We start from the raw sequence: 21,199 nt of genomic DNA, 5'->3' as shown, positions 1-21,199 counted from the left end.
CCGTAGGACACGGTGTTTAAGAGGATGAATTAGTTCCAGTCTCTGACTTCTGTTATCATTACCATTTGTATGTTTGAAGTAACGCTTTAATATTCACAACTGTCGTACACGTAGAATGAAACCTTAACGTCTCCATCCGTTTTCTGTATCGCTCGCTTTCATTAGGGTCGCGAAGGGTGATCGCTTAATGCTATTTTGAGTTGTGTGAGCACATACAAAACCGTACGGGGACACATAGCGAAGCGCATCGTGGATTGTCAGCAGCCCGGGGCACCCCTGGAGTGAGGGTCTTGACCTAGCTCAGTATTCAGACATGTTCAATGATGCGGAAACAAGACAAAATGAGTCCAAGTTGGTGTTTGGAACAAGCGGTGCCATGTTTGGTGGCGGCTTTGCACGCCACTGTCCGCTAACATACAAAATGTACATGTCGCTTTGTGAAAAAAAAACGTATGGTCACAGTCAGTACGTCAGAGTGCTTAAATCGTTACAGCCATGACTGACAGGGGCTCAAACGGGTTGAGAGGAGGGGAGTGTGATGCAAGTGGAGCAAGAAATTGATACAGGAGTAGAGGGAGAACAAGATCAGCATTTAATTATTTATTTATTTATTTTTTGTAATTTACACTTACCGTTGTTGATACCCATTTGCGGTGCCCAAAGAGCCAAAAAGGCCAAAGACAAAAACGAGCTTAAGTCTTACAGTCTCCATTTGTAAATTGCAAATAAGATCTCGGCCAGGCGTGGGAAAACCATGGTCCGGGGGCTACATGCGGCCCGTTAAACATTTTAATCCGGCCCGTCAGACTTTAAAAATTGAAATGAATAAACCTTGTTAATGTTTTATTTTCTAAATACTGTGGTGTGTCAAAGACAGATATTTTGTCGTAATGCTTTTGCTCATTTTCATTTGAAATTAAATGTATTTTTTTTCTCGGATGAGGTGAGGTTAACAAAACACTCCATCCATCTGCTCCAGGTCCAGCCCCTCTGTCAAATTTTAGAACCCATTGTAGCCCGCCAATCAAAAAGTTTGGCCAACCCTAATCTAGGCTTCAAAGTGTTTGACAATTTAAATTAGCCCTGTGACGTACTTCCAATGTCGCCAGAGATTGGCAAGTTCGAATCCTAGCTTCCTTTTCCATTCAGAATAGCGAGATAATGGACAGACATAAAAAGTAGATCGCTTCAACTGCCAGAAAAATGAATGAACACAACATGAAGGATACTTTCAAGTTCGGGCAAACGGTGGGAGATTTAAATGAGAATTGCGGTGTGCCACTTTGCATTGGATCAAATCAATGCAATAGTAATTTCGCTTCAACCATTCATCTTAAATCCAAATCGAATGGATGCAAAGAATTCAAAAAGTAGGGTGTTCGTTTTTATGCAACACGCAAAGCTATGCAACATTTCTGCAAAATATGTTGTATTAATTTTGCTGTGGTTGCGAATGGAGCATGAAACTAAAACTAGGCTGCCGATGATTTGCAGAATTGTGTGACGTGTGTCAGAGATCTGCTGCAAGTAGTCCACACATACTGGGTTTCTTTTCAGTTGGCTGCTTCAGGAATCTTTTTAAGGACTCTTCATATGTGACTTGTATATCAAAGCAATGCCTTCCACAAAATTATAACGAGTACTGGTTAGGTTACAAAACAGGTCATAAAGTGCGCAAAATGGGGTGTTTTATGTGAAGAGGGTCTTCATATTTGGTAGTTGAATCCATCCTTGTTTTGCTATGCTATGAACTGCTTGGAAATTATTGCTCCTGTCATAACAAGCCAAGTGAGACGGGGAAAATGGCATTTGTGTAGCAACCCACTTGGAGCATTGTCCACCCAGTCTGACAGATCCTTCCTCCTCCTCTTGCAGAGAGAAGCAGCCGGGAATACATCAACCCACATCCCTGCGGCAGTGGCCGGCGCACGAGTTGCATTTTAATTGTACGCACTCCACTAGTGCACATGCATTCACCTCCAGGTGCAACCAGGACTTATGAACCTTTTCCATTCAAAAGAGAGAATGAGTGGTGAATAAAGGTGGGGAGCATGAGTCTTGGCCACTGTAAGAGGCCAATGGAGATCTCATTGAACAAGGAGAGGTGGTATGCAGCACTATACCCCTCCTACCACTTTCCAGCCTAGACTGAAACAAAAGTTAGGTAAAAAATAACCAGCTATAGGTGGTTTGACAGTGGGGCCGGACCAGGAGCAGATGGATGGAGTGTTTTGGTAACCTCACCTCATCGGAGAAAAAAAATATGTTTAATTTTAAAGGAAAGTGTACAAAAGCATTACAATATATATGTCTTTGAAAAACCACAGTATTTAGAAAATAAAACATTAACAAGCTTTATTAATCTAATTTTTTTCAAGTTTGGCGGGCCAGATTAAAACATTTAACAGGCCGCATGTGGCCCCCGGGCCGTAGTTTGCCCACACCTGGTTATGGGTGCTAAAACATTGGGTCAAATTAAAATAACCACAAAATAATGAAAAAAAATTGATTGTTCTGTACAAAATCAAAAACTATGTATCGTTTTGTTCCAAAACAAAATGTTTTGTGGGTTATTCATTTAACCTAACTTCATAGATTAAATGAATAACCCAAAACGTTGGGTAGCCGCAATTCCTCTGCAACTCTTTATTTCACTTATAAGTAACCACGTCTACTCGCGTTTTCCGTCTGGGACGAGTTCTGGCTCAAAAACGCCTTTAGAATGGCCGATCATGGCTGGTCTTTTGAAACGTAGCGCTCCCACCAAGAGCGCTATATAACACATTTCACAAGTGTCCCACAAGTGGCTACTCTACTCGCGGCTCCACTTCAAATGTGCACTCAGTCTATTTTTGATGGCAGCACGGTCAACCTGCTCAGAGCAGAGCGATTTCAGACGGAATACTTGTCCTTCTCATTTAAGATGTTATTGTAGCTTTGAAAAAGTTGTTTCTTTTAGCAAAACTTCAGGACAAAAACTATTATCAAGACGATTTAATTGACACCAATTGGGCACAACCATTAACTGCACATGCCGGATATATATATATATATATTTTTTTTACCACACGGGTTCAGTTAACCTATGTGGTCCAACAAATGTGCATCAATTTGGACCTGTCTTGTAATACATCATTTTGCTACGGATCGCTTGCTTGACTGCCTTTTGAGTGGAGGATATAAACCACTTTGGCAATTATCGCAGCAGCTGACAAGTTACCACACAAGGGTCGGATCTCTCTCTGACTGAAGGTTCATTTTAGAGGATTTAGAAAAAAAAAAACAAGGGGTTTCATCACATCAATATTTGAAAAGCTTATTTCTGATTCTATGCTGTATTAGTTGGAAACTTGTGATTGAAGGAGCGAGGTGAAGAAGTGGGAGATTAGCAATGGGAGCTGCTGGACATAGCCGCTCAGCCGCTGACAGTTCGTGCTTAACATTCAGTATAAGGGGCAACTTGATCAAATCAATAGAGCACATCGTCTTTGGGTTTGTCCAAAGGGTTCCTGGCTTGTTCTGTCCAAGTGTCAGAGTGAGTGTGCATGAACAAGACACAGAACACTGCATGACACGTCAGCACCAATCAGAGTGAGTGCAAGTTTGGAGAGAAGCACATGCACGCTATGCGCTCTATTTATGAAATTGGACATTTGAATGTTTCATTTTAGTTTGCTAGTCACTCAGACGCACAGTCGTGGGTCTCCAACTGCCCACGTCACATGCACGGGCATCTTGCGGTTTACTTGTACAAATGCACTATGCTTGAGTGAATGTCATGCACGGACCCCAGCGAGTCTAAATCTGTTTCTGAGATGTCAATCATGGCGTGCGCTTTGACCGCCCTGATTTGAATTGAAAAGAGGGATGCTGCTACGATTAGCCGGGAGTTGGCTATGTTCCATCGCACAAACATGCAAACGCCCGGTTACACGTAATTCTACCGGTGCAAAATCTTGTAAAATACCTGACGAAAGAAAACTCCACCTATGTGCGCAGTTAGACTGCATTTAGTAAATGATGGCTTCAACAACCAATAGATTCAATTTATAGTTCGATAGAATTTTGGTGTAAATGACCTTCTCTTGGAGATATTTTCTTATATTTGTATATTATTTTAGTGAGGCTCACCATAGCCTAGTAGATGATCAGAATGCCTTTCACAATGCTTATTTTAATGCTGCATATGGGTGACTACAACTTATAAACTCTTTACAGAGTGCAGCTCGCGTTCACACATTGCTTCAAGCATCCCGTAGAGTAAGTAAAAAATTATTGCGTTCATTTTAAGGCCATTTTTTTCCCCCTCCTTCGTTTTGTCTGCAATAAATGTGACATACTCGATATCACAGGTGTCAAACTTAAGGGCGGGGGGCCAGATCTGGCCCGCAACCTCATTTTATGCGCCCCACCAAGGGCAAATCATGTGCGTAAACTTCCCATTTCACATTTTCTTCACTTTTAACAATATTTGTTACCAATCCACCCATTTGAAAATAAATTGAAGAATTGTAGAACAAATAATTACTGCCTGGCTTCTGATTTCAAAACTGGATTTTCAGGTGATCATATCTATCTATATTTTTATACATATACATATATATATATATATACATATATATACATATATATATATATATACATATATATATATATACATATATATATATATATATATATATATATATATATATATATATATATATATATATATATATATATATATATATATACACATACATGTATACACATGTCCACAAAAATGAGTTTGACACCCTTGCTCAATATCGTAAAAAAAAAATCAAACATTATGGGGAAAAAAATCCATGCAGTGAGGCAATCTTTACTAAGTGCAAAACGTTGATAATTTCACAAAATTTTGAGCACTAAGGAAAAACTCTGCTTTTGAATCTAATTAACAGAGAAATTGCAGCTAAACATGCTGACATTTCATAAAGCTGATCTCTTTTCACATTGATCCAGAAGAAATGCTTTAATTTACCTCCAGTGCCATCACATCCGTTGCATATACCATGTACATGGTGAGAAATGACTCCTTGTCATTCTGCTAAACACCTACTTCCACTCTACAGTTATGTAGCATAAGTCAGTGTGTGGGCGTGTTATGTTATGGAACGCTAAACACTACTCTCCCCTTAGCTTCATTCCATCTCTCACAACAATCTCTGTCATAAATCAAACACAGGCATGATGAAAGAATTCATGTCAAACAAGAAAACGGCACGTCTTGTCACTCCGATTTGTTTAGAGGAATCGACCACCCCCCCCTCCAAAAAAAAAATGGCATGTAAATACAAGCGCTTGCAAAAATATATAGCCGCAAATATGAACTTTGAAATTTTAACATAAGCATACCAAATCTAGCTGGATATTGTTCAATGGATTTAATGGGTCGATAAAGAAACAAACAAATTGAAGGATAATTTCAAACTTAGCGCTTTTATTATTCTCTAATGCAAAATGAATCAGGCTTTATTTATAAGGACAAAATATTGCAAATAACAAAGTATAAATTAATAAAATATGAATGCTTGAGTATGGAAAAAAATAAACCAACCACCTGCAATATTATGACCACCTGCACATCGAATGAAATGTAATACAAGAGATCTACAAAAAAAGTACGCCTTTCGAAAGAATATTCAGTTTTTGATTGACACTTGTCAGAAAGGCATTAAAGGACCTACACTGTGCCATTTTTAATAATTTAAAATACTTCACATGTATCTTCAGAACGAGTCAGCGCTTTCATCGTGATGATCAAGAATTTTAGCAGGGGCTGTCCTGTCTCATGCAAATGAGCCACCCTCCAAGCATCTTCTTGTTTTCAAGCAGTCCACTCCAACAAGAAAAGTGATTCACCGTGAAGTCAAAGTATAAGAATCATCATACATGGCTAAAAACAAATTATTATGCCGTGCAAGTGGTCAAAATATTGTGGCTGGTCTGTGTACGGAGAATTCCACATATCACGGAATTATTATGCTTTAGCCAGGCCATAGCTTTGTCCAATAGAAAAAAAAAGTGCTTTGCAGCCATCTTGTCAAAAAATAACATTAATCAGTTGACAAACTAATCAAGAAAAAAATAATAAAAATGGATGCTAAAAATATTGAGTAAAGCAAGCAAGATCTGGACGAAGGCAGACTGGTAGGAACGAGTGTGCACATGACACTGCAAGTGAGTGCAGAGGTGACGTAAGAGCTTCCAGATAAAGTCGTGGTGATCTAAAAAAGATGACATTTAACTTCCATGACACCCAATGTCCCGTGTTTATGTGAGGGGGAGGAGTCATGTCACAAAACATTAGTGATGACATCATATTCGCCGGCGTGATCATCTTGAAGCCATTTAATTAGCTTAGCCTTTGTAGACATTAACATTTTCAAATGTCAGGTGAAAGGCTTTTAAAATAAGCGTGTCATCAACTTCTGAAAATACGACTTTATAGGACGACCTCGATGACCTCTAGGCGTGAGGGGAAAGAGAAAACGGTGACAATGAGGAATCTTGCACCACATCCACTACGCTGCATTTGTAACCTACCGCTGATGAAATTGTTTGAAATATTTCGGTATGGCGACAATTTGAAGGAGGTGTGTAACATTGAACAACAATTGAGGTTTACTGGCCAGCCAATTCGGGATAAATTATAACTCTCCAACCATGTGACAGGGCCATTCGTTTCCTCTGAGGCAAATCAATCCAACTCTATCTTCTCTGGATTTCCTCTGCCTTTGTTGTCCCCACTCGAGCTGTCTTTACTAATAATCAGCTTTCATGTCCAATAAATGAGCCCTTTTATTGGCCCGAATGCCACCGCTTCAGCAAATAAATGGAAATGCAGAAGGGTTCTTGTGCAAGGACATATGTGTACATGCCATGCAGAGGGAAGGGGGACAGTGCAATAACAGCTTCTGTCAGAGCGAGTTCCATCACAGGGATGACACATCTAGTACACTTAACCTCTAAAAAAAAAAAAAAAAAAAAGGGGGAGAAAATGTGTGAAAATTTAATGATTCTAAAGAGGAATGTGGTGTTCGGGAAAAGTGATGTGAGAATTATCTAAAAACTGCAGCTTGTCATGGAAATGTCACCAGAGCGTGATGTTAAAAATACAAGCGAAGCCGCACCACTCGTGTCATAAACAATCGCAGGCCACAACATTAGGAACATTTGCACGAGTTAATGAGATCCGTCTTGAGAGCTGAGACAACGCCTGCCTTCACAATGTTCATTTCGGATTGAGACTAACAGAGATCGAAAAACAAAACTGCGGATTAGTTTTTTTGCAAAAACTGAAAACTACTGAAAAAAAAATTCATTTTTCCATTTTTTTTCCCCGCGCTTGGGCCCTGGCATGAGTTGTTCTTCCCCCATTTTTAAAGCAGTTAGCTAGCTAGCTAGCGACCTAGCTATGCCTACACCCCGAATATGCAACTTTCTTTCGGCACGGCTGCTTCAGAGCATCTCGTTGTCAGCTGTGATCATTTTAGAGTGCCTCATTGTCACGGCCAGGAAAACTGCACTGCATGTGCCACATGCATGGATCAGCACACTAACTGACAAGTGTATTACGTGTGGTACATGAAGTGCTGACCCCGTGACTTAAAATCCTTTTATTGTCTTTTGGGCACTCACTTTTTTCATTTGAACTCTGGTCTCTGCTTCCGTGAGTAGCCGCTTCCCTTGTTTCAACTCACAATCTCTGGCCCTGGTTGTCATGGTAACAAAAGCTGTACACTGGAATGGCCCGGGGGGGGGTCAAGGTAAGCATGATTCATTTTCTCCAGTACCAGAAAGCTTGGAACATCGGATGTTAAGTGTGCTATAATTCCGATTTATTGAACTATTTTAACAAAAGCATATTTTCTGCATGAACACTGAAACATTTTTTTTTTTTTTTTTTGCCATTGAGCATTTTCATCGCAAGAGGACATATGGTAGAACATCCGTTAAATATCACACATCATGTTCAATCTCCATGAACTTATCACGAAGCGAATGTAAGTGTTCTTGAGCAACCTGTACAGCTGTCAGGAGCACACTGAACATTGAAGAGCATCTGTGTTTCTTCTGCTGCCGTCAGTAAATAATGCACTGCTGCGCATCTGCAGTCGGACTTAATATTTAATTCACACCTTGTATGAAGGGAGACAAGCCTTATGGCATTCATTTCAACACGACTACTGGCTTGGAACTACTTTTGTGTGCTGTGTTGGTTAGAGATGGCCATGATCGATCAATAAAACGTGACAAATTTGGTGGATTATGCGCAATGTGTTCTTCATTGATTGTGTCTTGGAATTTTTTTTTAAGACAAATCGGGGTAAAATATCTCATGTCAATTCATCTACTAAAGGAAGGTAAATTTGTGAACATGCAAATCCTCTGAGTAGATTTGATTCGGAATATTCATAGTGATAGTATTGAAAGAACAACAAGTAATAGATTTATTAGCTGTTAATTTTCAGATTTGTAATTCAAAGAAATTCAGTGTGAGGTCCATTCCAAATTGTTAATACAGTAATCAGTTAACGGTTGCTTATTATAGGTAAAGAAAATTACCGAAACGTTTCAAACTGCGTCACTTTCCCTAAAAATTCATCTTACAGTAAATTATGCAAAAAGTCAAATTCATCAAAAGCGAATGTGAGCAATTTATTGTGCTTTTTTTTTTTTTTTGCGACTTTATTTGTCATGAATGACTTTCGAGGTGTTTGAATTCATTTGATTAGATTTTTTTCGCAAAGATGACGGCAACTTGTTACATTGCTACTTTACGACATCCCTCCTTTATTCCCAGATCACGTTATACGAATCACACATTGTGCCAGACCCACATGCAGATTGCTGTGAAAGTTGAAGTTCATGTTTCAAAGGTTGACGCTGGCCACGCCGACATCCTGATATCCTTTATTTTCTATTAAGCATGTCGAGCCAAACAAACGCCGACTCCTCTTCGCTCTTCTCTGCCACCCACTGCTGCCGCTGACAGCACACTATGTGGGAATATGTAAATTCATATCAATATGTAGAGAATATACATGAAATGTCAGATTCACTCTCATTTCTGTACAGACAATATGTATATTGTCAGTATTATGGACAACAAAGTGCCGGAATCATTCACAGCGTGGCTTTTTTTTTTTTTTTTTTGCGCAGCTTCAACTATTCTGCTGAGACAACCACATTAGCGTGATTACAGTTTTATCTGTAAAATGAATGCAGAGAAATAGCTGACTTAACATTATGTTGCAAAACCAATTTTGTATTGATTGACAGCGCAAGATTCCCTAAGCTCATGGATTCATGTCGCGGTCGAGCATATTACAGTGTTATTTGCATTATATACAGTAACTAAACGAAGCTCGGGCTAATAAGTTGAGCCACTCTGACGTCAGTAATTAAATTCCAGGTATGGAAGAAGTGACGGAAGCTTTACAGCATGTGAGGGGCCAACAAACAGCAGCACCACATAGAACCTGACACGCCATATATAACAAATATGAAATCTCCTGACCTCCCGATTCTTTGATCTATTAATGACATGCAATATTCATCCTCGCAGCTACTGAATGTTTCATTCTAACTGCCGGGATGTGGAGTGCATTACTAAGAAGCGTAGCGGCAACGTATCTGGAGGATGTTTAACATTTATCACGGTGTAATACCTGACCTTGGATGGCGCTCCTCATGCAGCCACTATTTTGGAAATCAAAGGAAATACAATTAGGATAATGCCATGCACTAAATGTGGAACGTGTGATAAATATGGATATTTTCCTCAATCTTGCAACAGGGTTGTTGTCTCCATTAGTCATTGCAATTTATGTACCTTTAATGCACCTTGTGTTTGCTGCTACCAAAACAAGCAGCGGGGGAATAAGCTTAGTGCTTCCGTGCATATATATCATCATATTTAAAGATTTATCTGGCTTTTGCATTAGCATTGTTGCCGTAACAGCTCATAATAGCTGCAACGTCTATCACGGGAGTGCTGGCAAATGCGACACAGCCAACACTGGTAATTATTGAAAAGGATCACCTTTCCCATTATCTGTAGCAACCAGTTGGTTTTCCTCCCAATTAGGCATGCAGGCAATGAGAAACTCCCTTCTCCTATTATGGAAATGATACAATAGAGCCAATGGGAAGGAGGTATATATTAGACGACTGTTGTTGCGCCTGCTTTCTTTTTCCATCCAATCGCAATTATTAAAACTCTAATTGACAGATACGAACTGACGAAGGCTGTTTTTACGCAACGTGTTTCATGTGACCTAATTGCACCTTTTTCCGCCACTGGAATGGGATACACTTGCATATGATTGAATAGATTAGATAAAAGCGGGATATGTGCTGCTGCATGTACAGATAAACGACCTCGGTGTAATTAGGCAGATGAGCTACACGTACATTGCATATACTAAAATTGGGCAACGGTGTTTAAAAAAAGAATCTGTCAGTAATGAAATAGCATGTGCAGTGTACGATGTAACACTGACATGTTGTTAAAATGGGGTGTCACCTGGTGTTGATTTGAAATTGAAACCGCTACCTTATGTAAAGATTGAATTAGGCTGGTTAGAGTTAAGACAAATTTCTTCAGCATCATTGCAAAACTGCTTTCAAAACAGAATCAGACATCCCTAAGGTAAGCAAAACGTTCACATGATGTTATTCGTATAAACTATTATTAACTATACGTATTAAAATGATCTGTAGACTGAATTGAAGTTAACACGACCTGGATAGGCGGCACGGTGGACGACTGGTTAGGCACGTCCGCCACACAGTTAAGAAGTTGCGTGGTTTGATTCCCGCAAAGTTTGCATGTTCTCTCCGTGCCTGCGTGGGTTTCCTCCGGGTACTCCGGTTTCCTCCCACATTCCAAAAACATACATGGCAGGTTAATTGAACACTCTAAACTCGCCCTAGGTATGAGTGTGAACACTGATGGTTGTTCGTCTCTGTGTGCCCTGCGATTGGCTGGCAACCAGTTCAGGTTATACCTCGCCTACCGCCCGAAGACAGCTCGCATAGGCTCCAGTACCCCTGCGACCCTCGTGAGGAGATGCGGCTTAGATAATGGATGGATGGAAGACATAGACACAATTAAGTGCCAAATATGTTCAATTGCTTCACCCAGCAAACACTACGGGTCAGATACAGCTGCCTATTTGTAGTTGCTAAACGGCAGATATTCACAGTCCATCGTTATGTTTAGCTATATTCATAACAGTATACAAAGAATGTAAAAACAAATCAATCTCCCTGTCCCTTGCCGGATGAACACTTCTGTCTCATAACTATAAAAATGTATCCAATATATCGCTGATGGGTGTATGAGGCGTCCTCCTTTATGTAACACAAAGCTCATGTGGTAAAGATGTCTTCATGCCACGCTGCACTGACTGCTGTGCTCCCATGTTTGTGACGGTGCAAAGCCAGAGGCAACTGTGTGAGAGTGAAGTGTGTCGGCCTGCGCAGCTGATAACGTGGCCTCCGTCACACTCTGGTCAAACAGTGTTTGCTGGCGACTGATGCTTATGTGAGACACCACAGTATTGGGATTGTGAAATTGCTGTCTGGAGTGATCTCATTCCTTGAACTGTGGCCTGATGTCGCAACTTTAGTGTCTTGTCAGACAATTTTTAAAATGCTAAACGCCACTGGAGAATTGGTGTGCACATTGCGTTGTTTTATTCACCTGGATTTGTGTGTTTTTCAAGAAAGGAAAGACACTTCCTAGTTCCATAGTTTGCCTGTCTTCTTATAGTCGTTTGCATGGAAGGATGCGCTGAGAGTATAAGGAAGGAGCGCCTTCGGAGTTTCTTATGAACCTCCAACATCTGGCCAAGGCCAAATGACTCTTGGCTTTTGCTGCATAATGCTTGCTTAACTGCATCTTTTGCACAGTAATGATCCACTTTCGTTTCTTGGAGAAGATTACTAAACTGACTTCCCCAGCAGTCCTTATACACTGACGGCCTTATTTTTACTTGCCTGGCTTGCGAACCTTTCATCCATCCAAATGTCTGACACCCCCACTGTGCATAACCTGGGAATTTGTGCAAAACTACCAAAAAAGGGTTTGGCTCATTGAAGTCGGAGGCTGGCTGTAAATCAAAGAAAATGGAATTTTCCTGAGATTTGCGAGTGTCGTAGAAATGCTTTAGAAAAAATTAGCACAGTATCTTATGTAGCCAATGTGTTATCTTCGAGTGAGATGTGTACACAGATCCATTTGAAGGCCTTTGCACACCAATCTGACGTCAGTCGTCGTGGCCAATTGACACGCCGGCCATGAAGTCGGCACGTCGGACTCGAAAATGACAGAAGCACACGCCGCAAAAGCTGATGGAGTCGCCAATTACTCTGGACCGTCTATGCATGCGTGCGAACAGCTTGTTATCGGTGGCGATAGTCAAGGCATAGCCTTCGACGGTGATGTCGAATAACGACGGTCTTTCGTCAATGAAAGTGATTTATTCATTATGTCCGTAGAGGAGATGTGAAAATGAGCAAAGTTCATTTAGTTCTTGAGGAATAGCTCCAAATTTCACTGTTTGTCCTCTTTCCCCACTTCCCGTACTTGTCCAGTGAACTGATTCGCTAGCTGACAGCCAATCACAGTGATCATTTGTCCGAACAGCCCAACCCGATTTCACGTTGAATCGGCCGAACACGCACCCCAGACGCCCCAACATCGGCTCAGACTTTCCGACGTTTCTCGTTACACCAAACAGGCGCCGTGCACCGACTTTCCGACGGCAGATTAGTTAGGAGAGGCCTTTTCACACTACACTTTGAATGCCAGCTTGTGTTTTTTTAGACTGTATGAAATCAATCCAACAAAAGCAATTAGATCAGATTACTGTATTTATGATGGTGATGATGTTGGGAATCTGCCTGCTGTTTTATAGACCAACGATGACTTGCGCCACAGACACGGCAAGTCACTTGTACATATTGGCCGAACAATATACAAGCAAATAAAAACAGACGATTCAATATCCAACTCACCACTGCACCATTACGATGACTAGTTGTTGTAATAGTGGGCGCTTTGTGCTTCAAAAAAATAAATAAATAAATTGAAACTTCCAGCAGTATGTTGAAGTGGCTCAAAGGCTGCTGGCAACGATCTTTTTCACCAATTATTGGGAGATTATATATGGACATTGCCGGCAAGGGACACATTATCAGCTGGGCAGTCTGTGAGCATCGGTGTGCGTTGGTGAGCGTTATGGGCCAGGTGTGTCCCGCAACGTCACCCGTTGCCGGGCAGCTAAGTGAGCTGACGGGAGAATGCGCACAGCCAGAAAGAAGAGTGTACGTTGGTGTGCCTTTCTTGACTTGCGCACCCGGCCTCTAAATAATGAGGAAGAAGATACTCTGTAATTGGAGGAATCGGCCATTTGATCGGACCTACTGTGGCAGTAAGCAAATATTGCTGAGCAGTTGAACCTCTCAAGTTGGTCAGAGAATTCAGAATTTGACTAACGTTTCGGGGAAAACACAAATGTTCTGAGTTCGAACTGTCGCCATTGCGTGATGGCAAGTCTTTACTGGAGTGAGCATGCATGCTTTGGCTTTTTTTTTTTTGCAACATTTATTCCAATAGCAGGACCGGCTTCAACAAGGGGTCTTAAAAGAAAAAGCATGTACGAAGAGAAGAAAAATACAGCGCAAGTTACCATAAGTGTAGTCATGGACTCATATTGAAGGCAGTGAGACTCCAGGCTTGTCACTTGTTATCAACATTGAGATTGGTTGGGGGAATATGCGCAAGAGCAGCGCTGTGCTGCATTGATTAAGTGCCTGAATGCCAGAGGATCTTTGCCGGCGACTGCCAGGCGGACACATGAGTTGGTTTTCCGAGAGCTCTCATCCCAGCTACTCGTCGGCAGAGTTGGCAAAAATATTCACGCCCTATTATTAACTGGCTGGGTTTAAAAAACGACTTGAATTTCGTTTTCATAGCCCGATAATGATTAATAAAACCATATATGGATACTTTCAATAAGGTATTTCCCCCATAGATTTTCCCGCGAGATCTTGTCACTATGCAAAAGTAGTGTAACAAAACAAAATGTCAGAAGCAGTGAAGACAGCGCCAACAACCATGAAGGCAGATTTATCGTTTGCATCAGGTCATGTAAAATTAGACGTACATGATAAATGTAATTGCATCAGCTTCAATTTTTAATGTAAATATTAATACTTTTACTATTGCACAAGCAGTTTGTACAAATTGCAGCATTGGCTCTTCTGAAAATGCCTTCCATACGAAAGTGAAATTGGTGCTGTGTGAAAGCAATCAAAGTGAATCGTAACTCAAAAATCGAATCATATCAAATCGATTTGGTAAATTTGGATCGATACCCTCCCCTGCTGCTGTCCCGTTTTTCTTCTGCCGTATAAGTCCGCAAGATCTCAATCAATCAGGATCTCAACCGTGGTTGACTTTACCTCTATTTATGTGAGAAGGTTAAGAAAAGTGACAAATCCATTTTGACAGAATAACGAGTAAAAAGTATAGTGAACTGTCTTCAAATGTAGTGAGCTACAGTAAAGAGTCATCAAAAAAATAAAAACGTATTTTAGTTGAGTTGCCGTGATTGCCCGTCACAAGCTTGCACGGAGAAGTCGTGACAATTCAGATCACATCAAGTAATTTTTTTTTTTTTTAAAGATGTTCTTAAAAACTCAACTTCTTTTATCTTTAGATAGAAATGCCAAACACTTGCTGGTGCAGCGTGGCCGAGGAGTCTGTTTATCACCCGATAACAGTCAAGAGAAAAATGAACGTGAACTCTTGTCGTGTGCGCGGTTACCGATGACGACAGTATGGCAATTAAATAGAATATTTCTATATAGTACTTTTTTTGTTTGAAAATTAACTCCTGAATGGATTGTTGGACTTTTAAGGTTCCACTGCATTTGCATAAACATTTTGCCCAAAATTTGGATGATTCCCTCAAATGAGTTGTGCTCTATTGGAGTCCTCATTTCTGATCGAACACATACGCCAACAATGTGTTGTAGCCTTTTAGTTGTAATGCTCCAAAGTAATCTGCAACAGACTGCTGCATTTTCCCAAACACCTGCTGTTGTTGACAAATTAGTGAATGCCAGGATTGTATTAAATCTGCCATATTCCTGTCAAAAAATCTTTCCAGGGAACACTGCTCTTCTTATCTTAAGTCCGCTGGCATACGCTGCAACTATCCAATGATTCTGACTATATTAAAAAATGACTAAAATGACGGTAATGATTTTGATTATGGTTTAGCTTGAGGCAGCCAAACGTTTCTGCCGGAACCCCGTTGGCGATGATCTGTTCAGGACCTTCGACCAGTATGTATCTCCAATTCGTACGTAGACTCTGCCCAACCAGTAGAAGTCGCCAATGTTGCTCTGAGCATGCTGCCAAATGAGTTTTATGGCGCTGAATGATACCGGCGCCGTGGATTGAACCTGGCTTACTGCAATGCACCAGCTTGCCCGCCATTTATTACATTCCGGTGATAAGAGAATAATTAATTGGGACTCAAACATAAGCTCAGGCTACATCAGAAGCTGCGCTGTTGAAAAGTCAATAATAATGGGCAGATTGAGGTTGTAATTTGCATTTTGCATAGAATAGCACAGAATTTGAAGATTTTGCTACTTGTAAGCTAAATGAAGTAAAAGAAAAATATAGCTTTTAGTCGAAAATACATCTGTAAGATTTTCATATCGAGACAAACAAATAATTAATTGTGACATACAAATGATGTCTTTTAAGTCAGCGGGTTTGCTGATCCAGAGTATTTTTTTTCTGTCTTTAACTTGCTTTCGTCTCACATCGCAAGTCAGCAAAGACCATAAAAGGTTTCAACGACATGCAAGTGCTGAAAGGCAACAGTTACTTTTTCATGACTTGGAGTATTCTGGACATTCACAACTGGGCAAAACATGAATTTCACATTTTTTTTCATATGAGACCAAGACAATAAGACGGCAAACGTTTTATTTAAAACAATTCCTCTGAAAAATCTTTGCTATTGATTGTCTTTCTTTTTTCCTGCAATGCGCACTTATGCTTGAGGAATAAACCTAGTCATGAGAAAAAGACAACATTTTTTCAGCTACCTTTTTCTGTCTGCTCATACAATACCGACATAATTATTTGCTTTCTAGTAGATTGCATCTACGGCTTTAACGCTCAGTTCCAAATAGGATTTGCGCCGAGGTCGAGTTGAGACGATAATGAGAATGTTGAACAATCACGTGTTTTCAAATCTCACTTGCATCTGTGTCTTATCTCAATTACTCAGACCACCTAATAGGTCTAATTCCTTAAATGTTTTTTTGGAAATGCTTCATTAATAGCCGGCTCACACAGAGAACCAGCGAGCGCTAAAATAACTCATTTGTTTCTGCTTCGCTTAGCTTATGAGCCACTGTGTTTTGGTAAAAAAAAAAAAAAAACTGTGATGCATCAATGTCCTGCATGATGTGATGAAGTATCAAAGAAGATGACTCGGCTCATAATGACTTCGACCACTGAGGTCATAAATGTGACGTCCTGTCAGTCTGGTAGCGAATTTGCGGCCTGCAAAGAATCAATATGATCTGATCGCGGATTCTTCCCCGGGGAACAAGTGAATTGTGGGAGAAGATGTCAACTTTGACCCCTTATAGTCTCCGTATGATCACTGGGTCAAGTACATGACTGATTGTTGTACGGACATTGTGAAGGATTCTCAGTACACAAATAATAGTAAATTAAAAGTCAATTTATGTTTGTCGAGCTTGAGCAGATGATAGCAGGCGCCTATTTGAAATATGCCATCTATTTGCGATGAGCACTTTTTTTTTTCTTTTTTTTGTGGAAGTTGATGTCAATTGATTGGCTGGCTGAGAATTGACCGTAGTGCAATTTTAATGCCGTGTATAATTTTGTGTGCAAATCTATGAATACGAGTATGGTTTCCGAGGATAAAGAAGCAGTGCATTGGAGTTTACTTGATATATACTTAAAAACTGTGTATAAAATTCGTATGAAAAAATTGCAATAGAATGTTCAAGTTTTTACTCAAGTATATAACTATTAAATTAGACATTGTAAAATAAGTACTATTTTAACAATGTTTTATAATAATGATAATAATAATATATAGGTTATAATAGTTGTTTATTCCAATTCTGGCAATTCAGTAATCGTGTAATAATCGTAGTCATAAGTGAATTTTGATTAATTGAACAGGCCTACCCAAAGCTAAAAAAATAAAAAATATTCACACATATGCAAAAACCCCATGGCATTGGGGGAAAAATGCTACATGTGTATCATTTAGCCAAAAAGTACGTTTGAACATATTTGCAAATTTCAAAGCATTTTCCAATCAAAATTTTTAACTCCACATTGACAATTCCACGCTTCCAAACACTTAGAATAGAAAATTTGTATTCTCAACAAAAGCATAACACGGACTGGCAAACAGTCCAGAATGTACACTGCCTCTTTCCCAAAGTCAGCTGGGATATGCTCCGGCTCACCCACGACCCTAATGAGGTGAAGCGCTATAGAAAATGGATGGATGGATTTTGCCTGCCGAAGCAGATGGTGCCCCACCATTGATTTTATGTCATAAAAATGTCACAGTATACTGGACACTAAATGATCCAAACTATATAGCATCACATTCAGTGAAAAAAAAAAAGTAAAGTGTTGCTGCAGCATGCAATTGGAATGGTCAGGCAGGCATGCAGCCAGCTATTGGCCACCAGAGATTGCAGTACTTCCTATTGATTGCTCGCCTAATACAGGCAAGTGCGGGGGTTATTCCAGGCTGTCGTAAAAGTAGCAGGTTGCTGCTTTTTAATTTAATGTCACATCAAGTTTGACCAACATTGGTCCAATCACATCTCCTCCACACTCCCTCCTCCATTTCTCTCTCTCTCTCTCTCTCTCTCTCTCTCGCTCTCTCTCGGTCGCGCTTTCTCTCCAGTGCACCTCAATGAACCTTATTGGTGCACTGTGAGCGACCATCATCTGTCCACCGGATTCCCATCGCCAGCCTCCCCGAACATATGCATTTGCCTAGCTTCTTCCCAAGGAGTTGAACAGAGAGGTTGGAAGTGGCCAAAATGGCACAAATCTTAGTGCTCTTGCTACTGTGGCTCTTCGACGCATCATCGGCGGGATTTCCTAACCAGATTAATATCGGTAAGTGACTCGCGTCTGAGAATTGAGCAAGATTGTGTTTTTTATCTTGCATTAAACGTGCGCGACGCGGGTAAGTTAGTCTTTCGGAAAAAAAAATGCGGCAGCCTTCAAGTGAATTTGTTTGCTCGGATTCAAACGAAACATAAGGACGGAGCGAGTTTAATCATTAACGCGGCTGAAGTGCTTTGAAAAGAAAAAAAAAAGAGTGAAATGCAATAATGAGTTTATTGCGCGATCGTGTAGTAATAAAGATGTAAAAGTGGTGCGCGTGGTGTGATCGCCTGCTTCCCACTTGCAGGGGGGCTCTTCATGCGCTCCACAGTGCAGGAGCACAGCGCCTTCAGGTTCGCGGTGCAACTCTACAACACCAACCAAAACACCACCGAGAAGCCTTTCCACCTTAACTACAACGTGGACAACCTGGAGTCGTCCAACAGCTTCTCGGTCACCCACGCGTGTGAGTTTGCGACTCCCGACGTGCACACTCAGCAGTAATAAATGCACTCCATTAAACGCATCTATGCTCATTTCTCCATCTTGCTTTTTGAGGTTCAAGTGGTGATATTTTGTGAAACATTTGCCTGGCATTCTGTATAACAGGTTCCCCTGGTAACACGGTACACATGCTGGCCTTTTAAAGAAACATTGAAGCAAGCATTTATAGAGTTTGATTGGTGCTGGGATTTGTTCATATAATTGATTTAGAAAGGGTTAAGATCATTAGCATATAAAACAGTAGAGAATGACACGCATTGCCTTGCTCTAAGCGTTTTTATGGTCTCTTTTATTGGTCATATACAGTATGGTGCAGAGCGGACAAATAAGCTCCCCCTTTTGAATGGCAATTAGCAGACACCAAGTGGATAAACGAGGAAGGAATGGAGTTGAGAGTGACATTTGGGGATGTCATTTGAACAGATGAGCCAAGTGAATGGCGATGCCTTTCCGAGCCAAAACGCCTCGCCTCGCTCCTTCATCTCTCTAACCCCAGTGCTGCACGGTCATAATGGCCCCTCTGAGCCTGCGCCCGCTCCGTCGTCTCACTCCCCCTGTGTTAGCGAGCATCTCCCCAGCATTGCAGAGTCAGCTCATTAGCACCCAGCCCTCATAGCACCTCACCGGGCTGTCATTGGGCAAAAGAGGGGGGGGGGGTTTGAGAGGGAAAAAAAAAAATCTATAGCTCCCCTCCGACCAGCAAACGAGTTGATCTGCAGAGGAGGTGGGCCGGAGCGGTGAGGGAGATGAAGTAGAGCATCGTATCGGAGGCAGCCGAGCTGCAAGGACCCAAACGAAGGCTTCCGTAAGAAACAATAAGCAAATGAGTGTGAATAAATAATAGATAGTAGCATGCAATTTCACGCACGTTGAAGAGGAATGGAAGCATAGGAGGGAAAAGGCTTGATATCGGAATCTAATTAAATTCACGGGCAGACTGAGCTTTGGTGAGAGGAACGGGCTCCTGTGGGAGCCGTGGCCCCATTTCTTCTTTCTTGCTGCCATGTTGAAGCTTTTCCATCAAGGGAAGTGTCTCAGGACAGCCTGAAACTTCACACGCACTAACACTGTGAAGTTTGACACAACTACTTTTAAAGGCTCACATCTGTCAGAGATGAAAAATAGAAAGGACGACTACTCACTTGATTATTTGGGGGATTTTATGATTTGCACATTTATCTGCTATGTTTGAAGTTCCTCCTTGAACAAGCCAAAGGCAAAGCAGCTTTATTTACGAAGCACATTTCATACACAAGTTAGCTCAATGTGTTTCACAAACAAACCAACATTTAAGGGCCGGACGGTTAAAATCCAAGATGAGAAATAAAAAGTAGTTGACTAAAATGAACAAGCAGCACAAGAACATGATTTTTGAAAACACGATTCTAGAAATGCTCAAAAAGATTCAATCTTGGGTATAAAGGATGACAACAAAACTGCTTCTAACCTTGATTTGAAAGTATTGTACAAGTGAGGCTAACTTCAGTTCTGTTGATAGCGATTTTCATTTGTTTGCAGCATAACAGCTAAATGCTGATTCATCATGTTTACTTCGAATTTCGGGCTCCACTAATTGGCCCGTGTCACTACTCGTCTTCTATTAATAGAACTAACAACAACAACAAGCCATTTACACGACAAACACGTCAACTACAAACATCTGAAGACAATTTGTGCTCTTTAAGCACACAACAGCTGTGTTTTACGTCTCAAAGTGGATGTTCACTAAAACGACTATTATTCTTCCAAAAATGGTTCATTTATGAAAACAGAAGACGTGTTCACTGTCATCACTGCGCTGTTGTTGCATGGTTTTGATAAAGCCGCCAGTAAAGTGCACCTCTTACAAAGTGGATGCCAACGCCCAGTACTAACTTTACACGATCGTACCAACATCTTAGATGGAAATATCGCATCATTTTGCGCATTCATTTTGTACCACAATTGAGGAAGTAACTTGCTCACGAGCAAACTGACATGCAAACAGACTCAAATGTGATGCAATAAATTTTTCACAGGCCAGGGACATCACTTTATAGCATTCAGGTTATGTAAGGTGATCATATAGTCGCAGTAAAAAAAGTAATCGAACACCATGCAGTGGAAGTAAAAGAGCGCGTGTGCAGACTGTCAAGACTGAAGAATGTACCTTAAAACATACACAAAAGCGTTTTACTACGGATTATTTGACAATGAATAATGACTTTGTGAAGTTATGGATTACTTCATTTTAAAAGTAAATAAGTTAGGTTACAAGTTACTTTATTATTTACATTCAATAAATGCGCTTAACATAAAACAATTCTTGATTAGAAGTACATTTTTAACGGTGATGTTTAAAATTAATGTATGTTTTTTAATTCAACATAAAATAAAGAACCCCTTTTGGAATGACCAAAATGTGGTTTTCTCTTAACAAAAATGGCTACTTGTTTTTATGAACAAACAAGAACAAAAGTG

General features: G+C 40.5%; 1 protein-coding gene and 1 long non-coding RNA gene across 5 annotated transcripts in view; one reads left to right on the top strand and one right to left on the bottom strand.

The window, feature by feature from the left end:
* The window catches only part of LOC148338376 (uncharacterized), a 146,441-nt gene that overhangs the window by 9,553 nt on the left and 115,689 nt on the right, over positions 1 to 21,199 (bottom strand). The window lies entirely within an intron of this gene.
* The window catches only part of LOC148338377 (glutamate receptor 3-like), a 91,443-nt gene continuing 88,275 nt past the window's right edge, over positions 18,032 to 21,199 (top strand). For all 4 annotated transcript variants that reach the window (XR_015842793.1, XM_088292739.1, XM_088292738.1 and 1 more), the window contains exons 1-2: positions 18,032 to 18,244; positions 18,543 to 18,701. Coding sequence is in view for 3 of the 4 variants with exons in the window: in XM_088292739.1 (XP_088148865.1) it covers positions 18,166 to 18,244; positions 18,543 to 18,701 (238 nt within the window). In the remaining variant the exon portion in view is untranslated. The remainder of the gene's footprint in view (positions 18,245 to 18,542; positions 18,702 to 21,199) is intronic.

The sequence above is a fragment of the Idiotropiscis lumnitzeri genome, chromosome 4 (genome assembly GCF_059441095.1).
Source record: "Idiotropiscis lumnitzeri isolate Australia: NSW breed Sydney's pygmy pipehorse chromosome 4, RoL_Ilum_1.0, whole genome shotgun sequence".
Classification (NCBI taxonomy): Eukaryota; Metazoa; Chordata; class Actinopteri; order Syngnathiformes; family Syngnathidae; genus Idiotropiscis; species Idiotropiscis lumnitzeri.
Note: the sequence above shows the minus strand (reverse complement) of the source record. Positions and strands in the feature narration are given on the sequence as shown.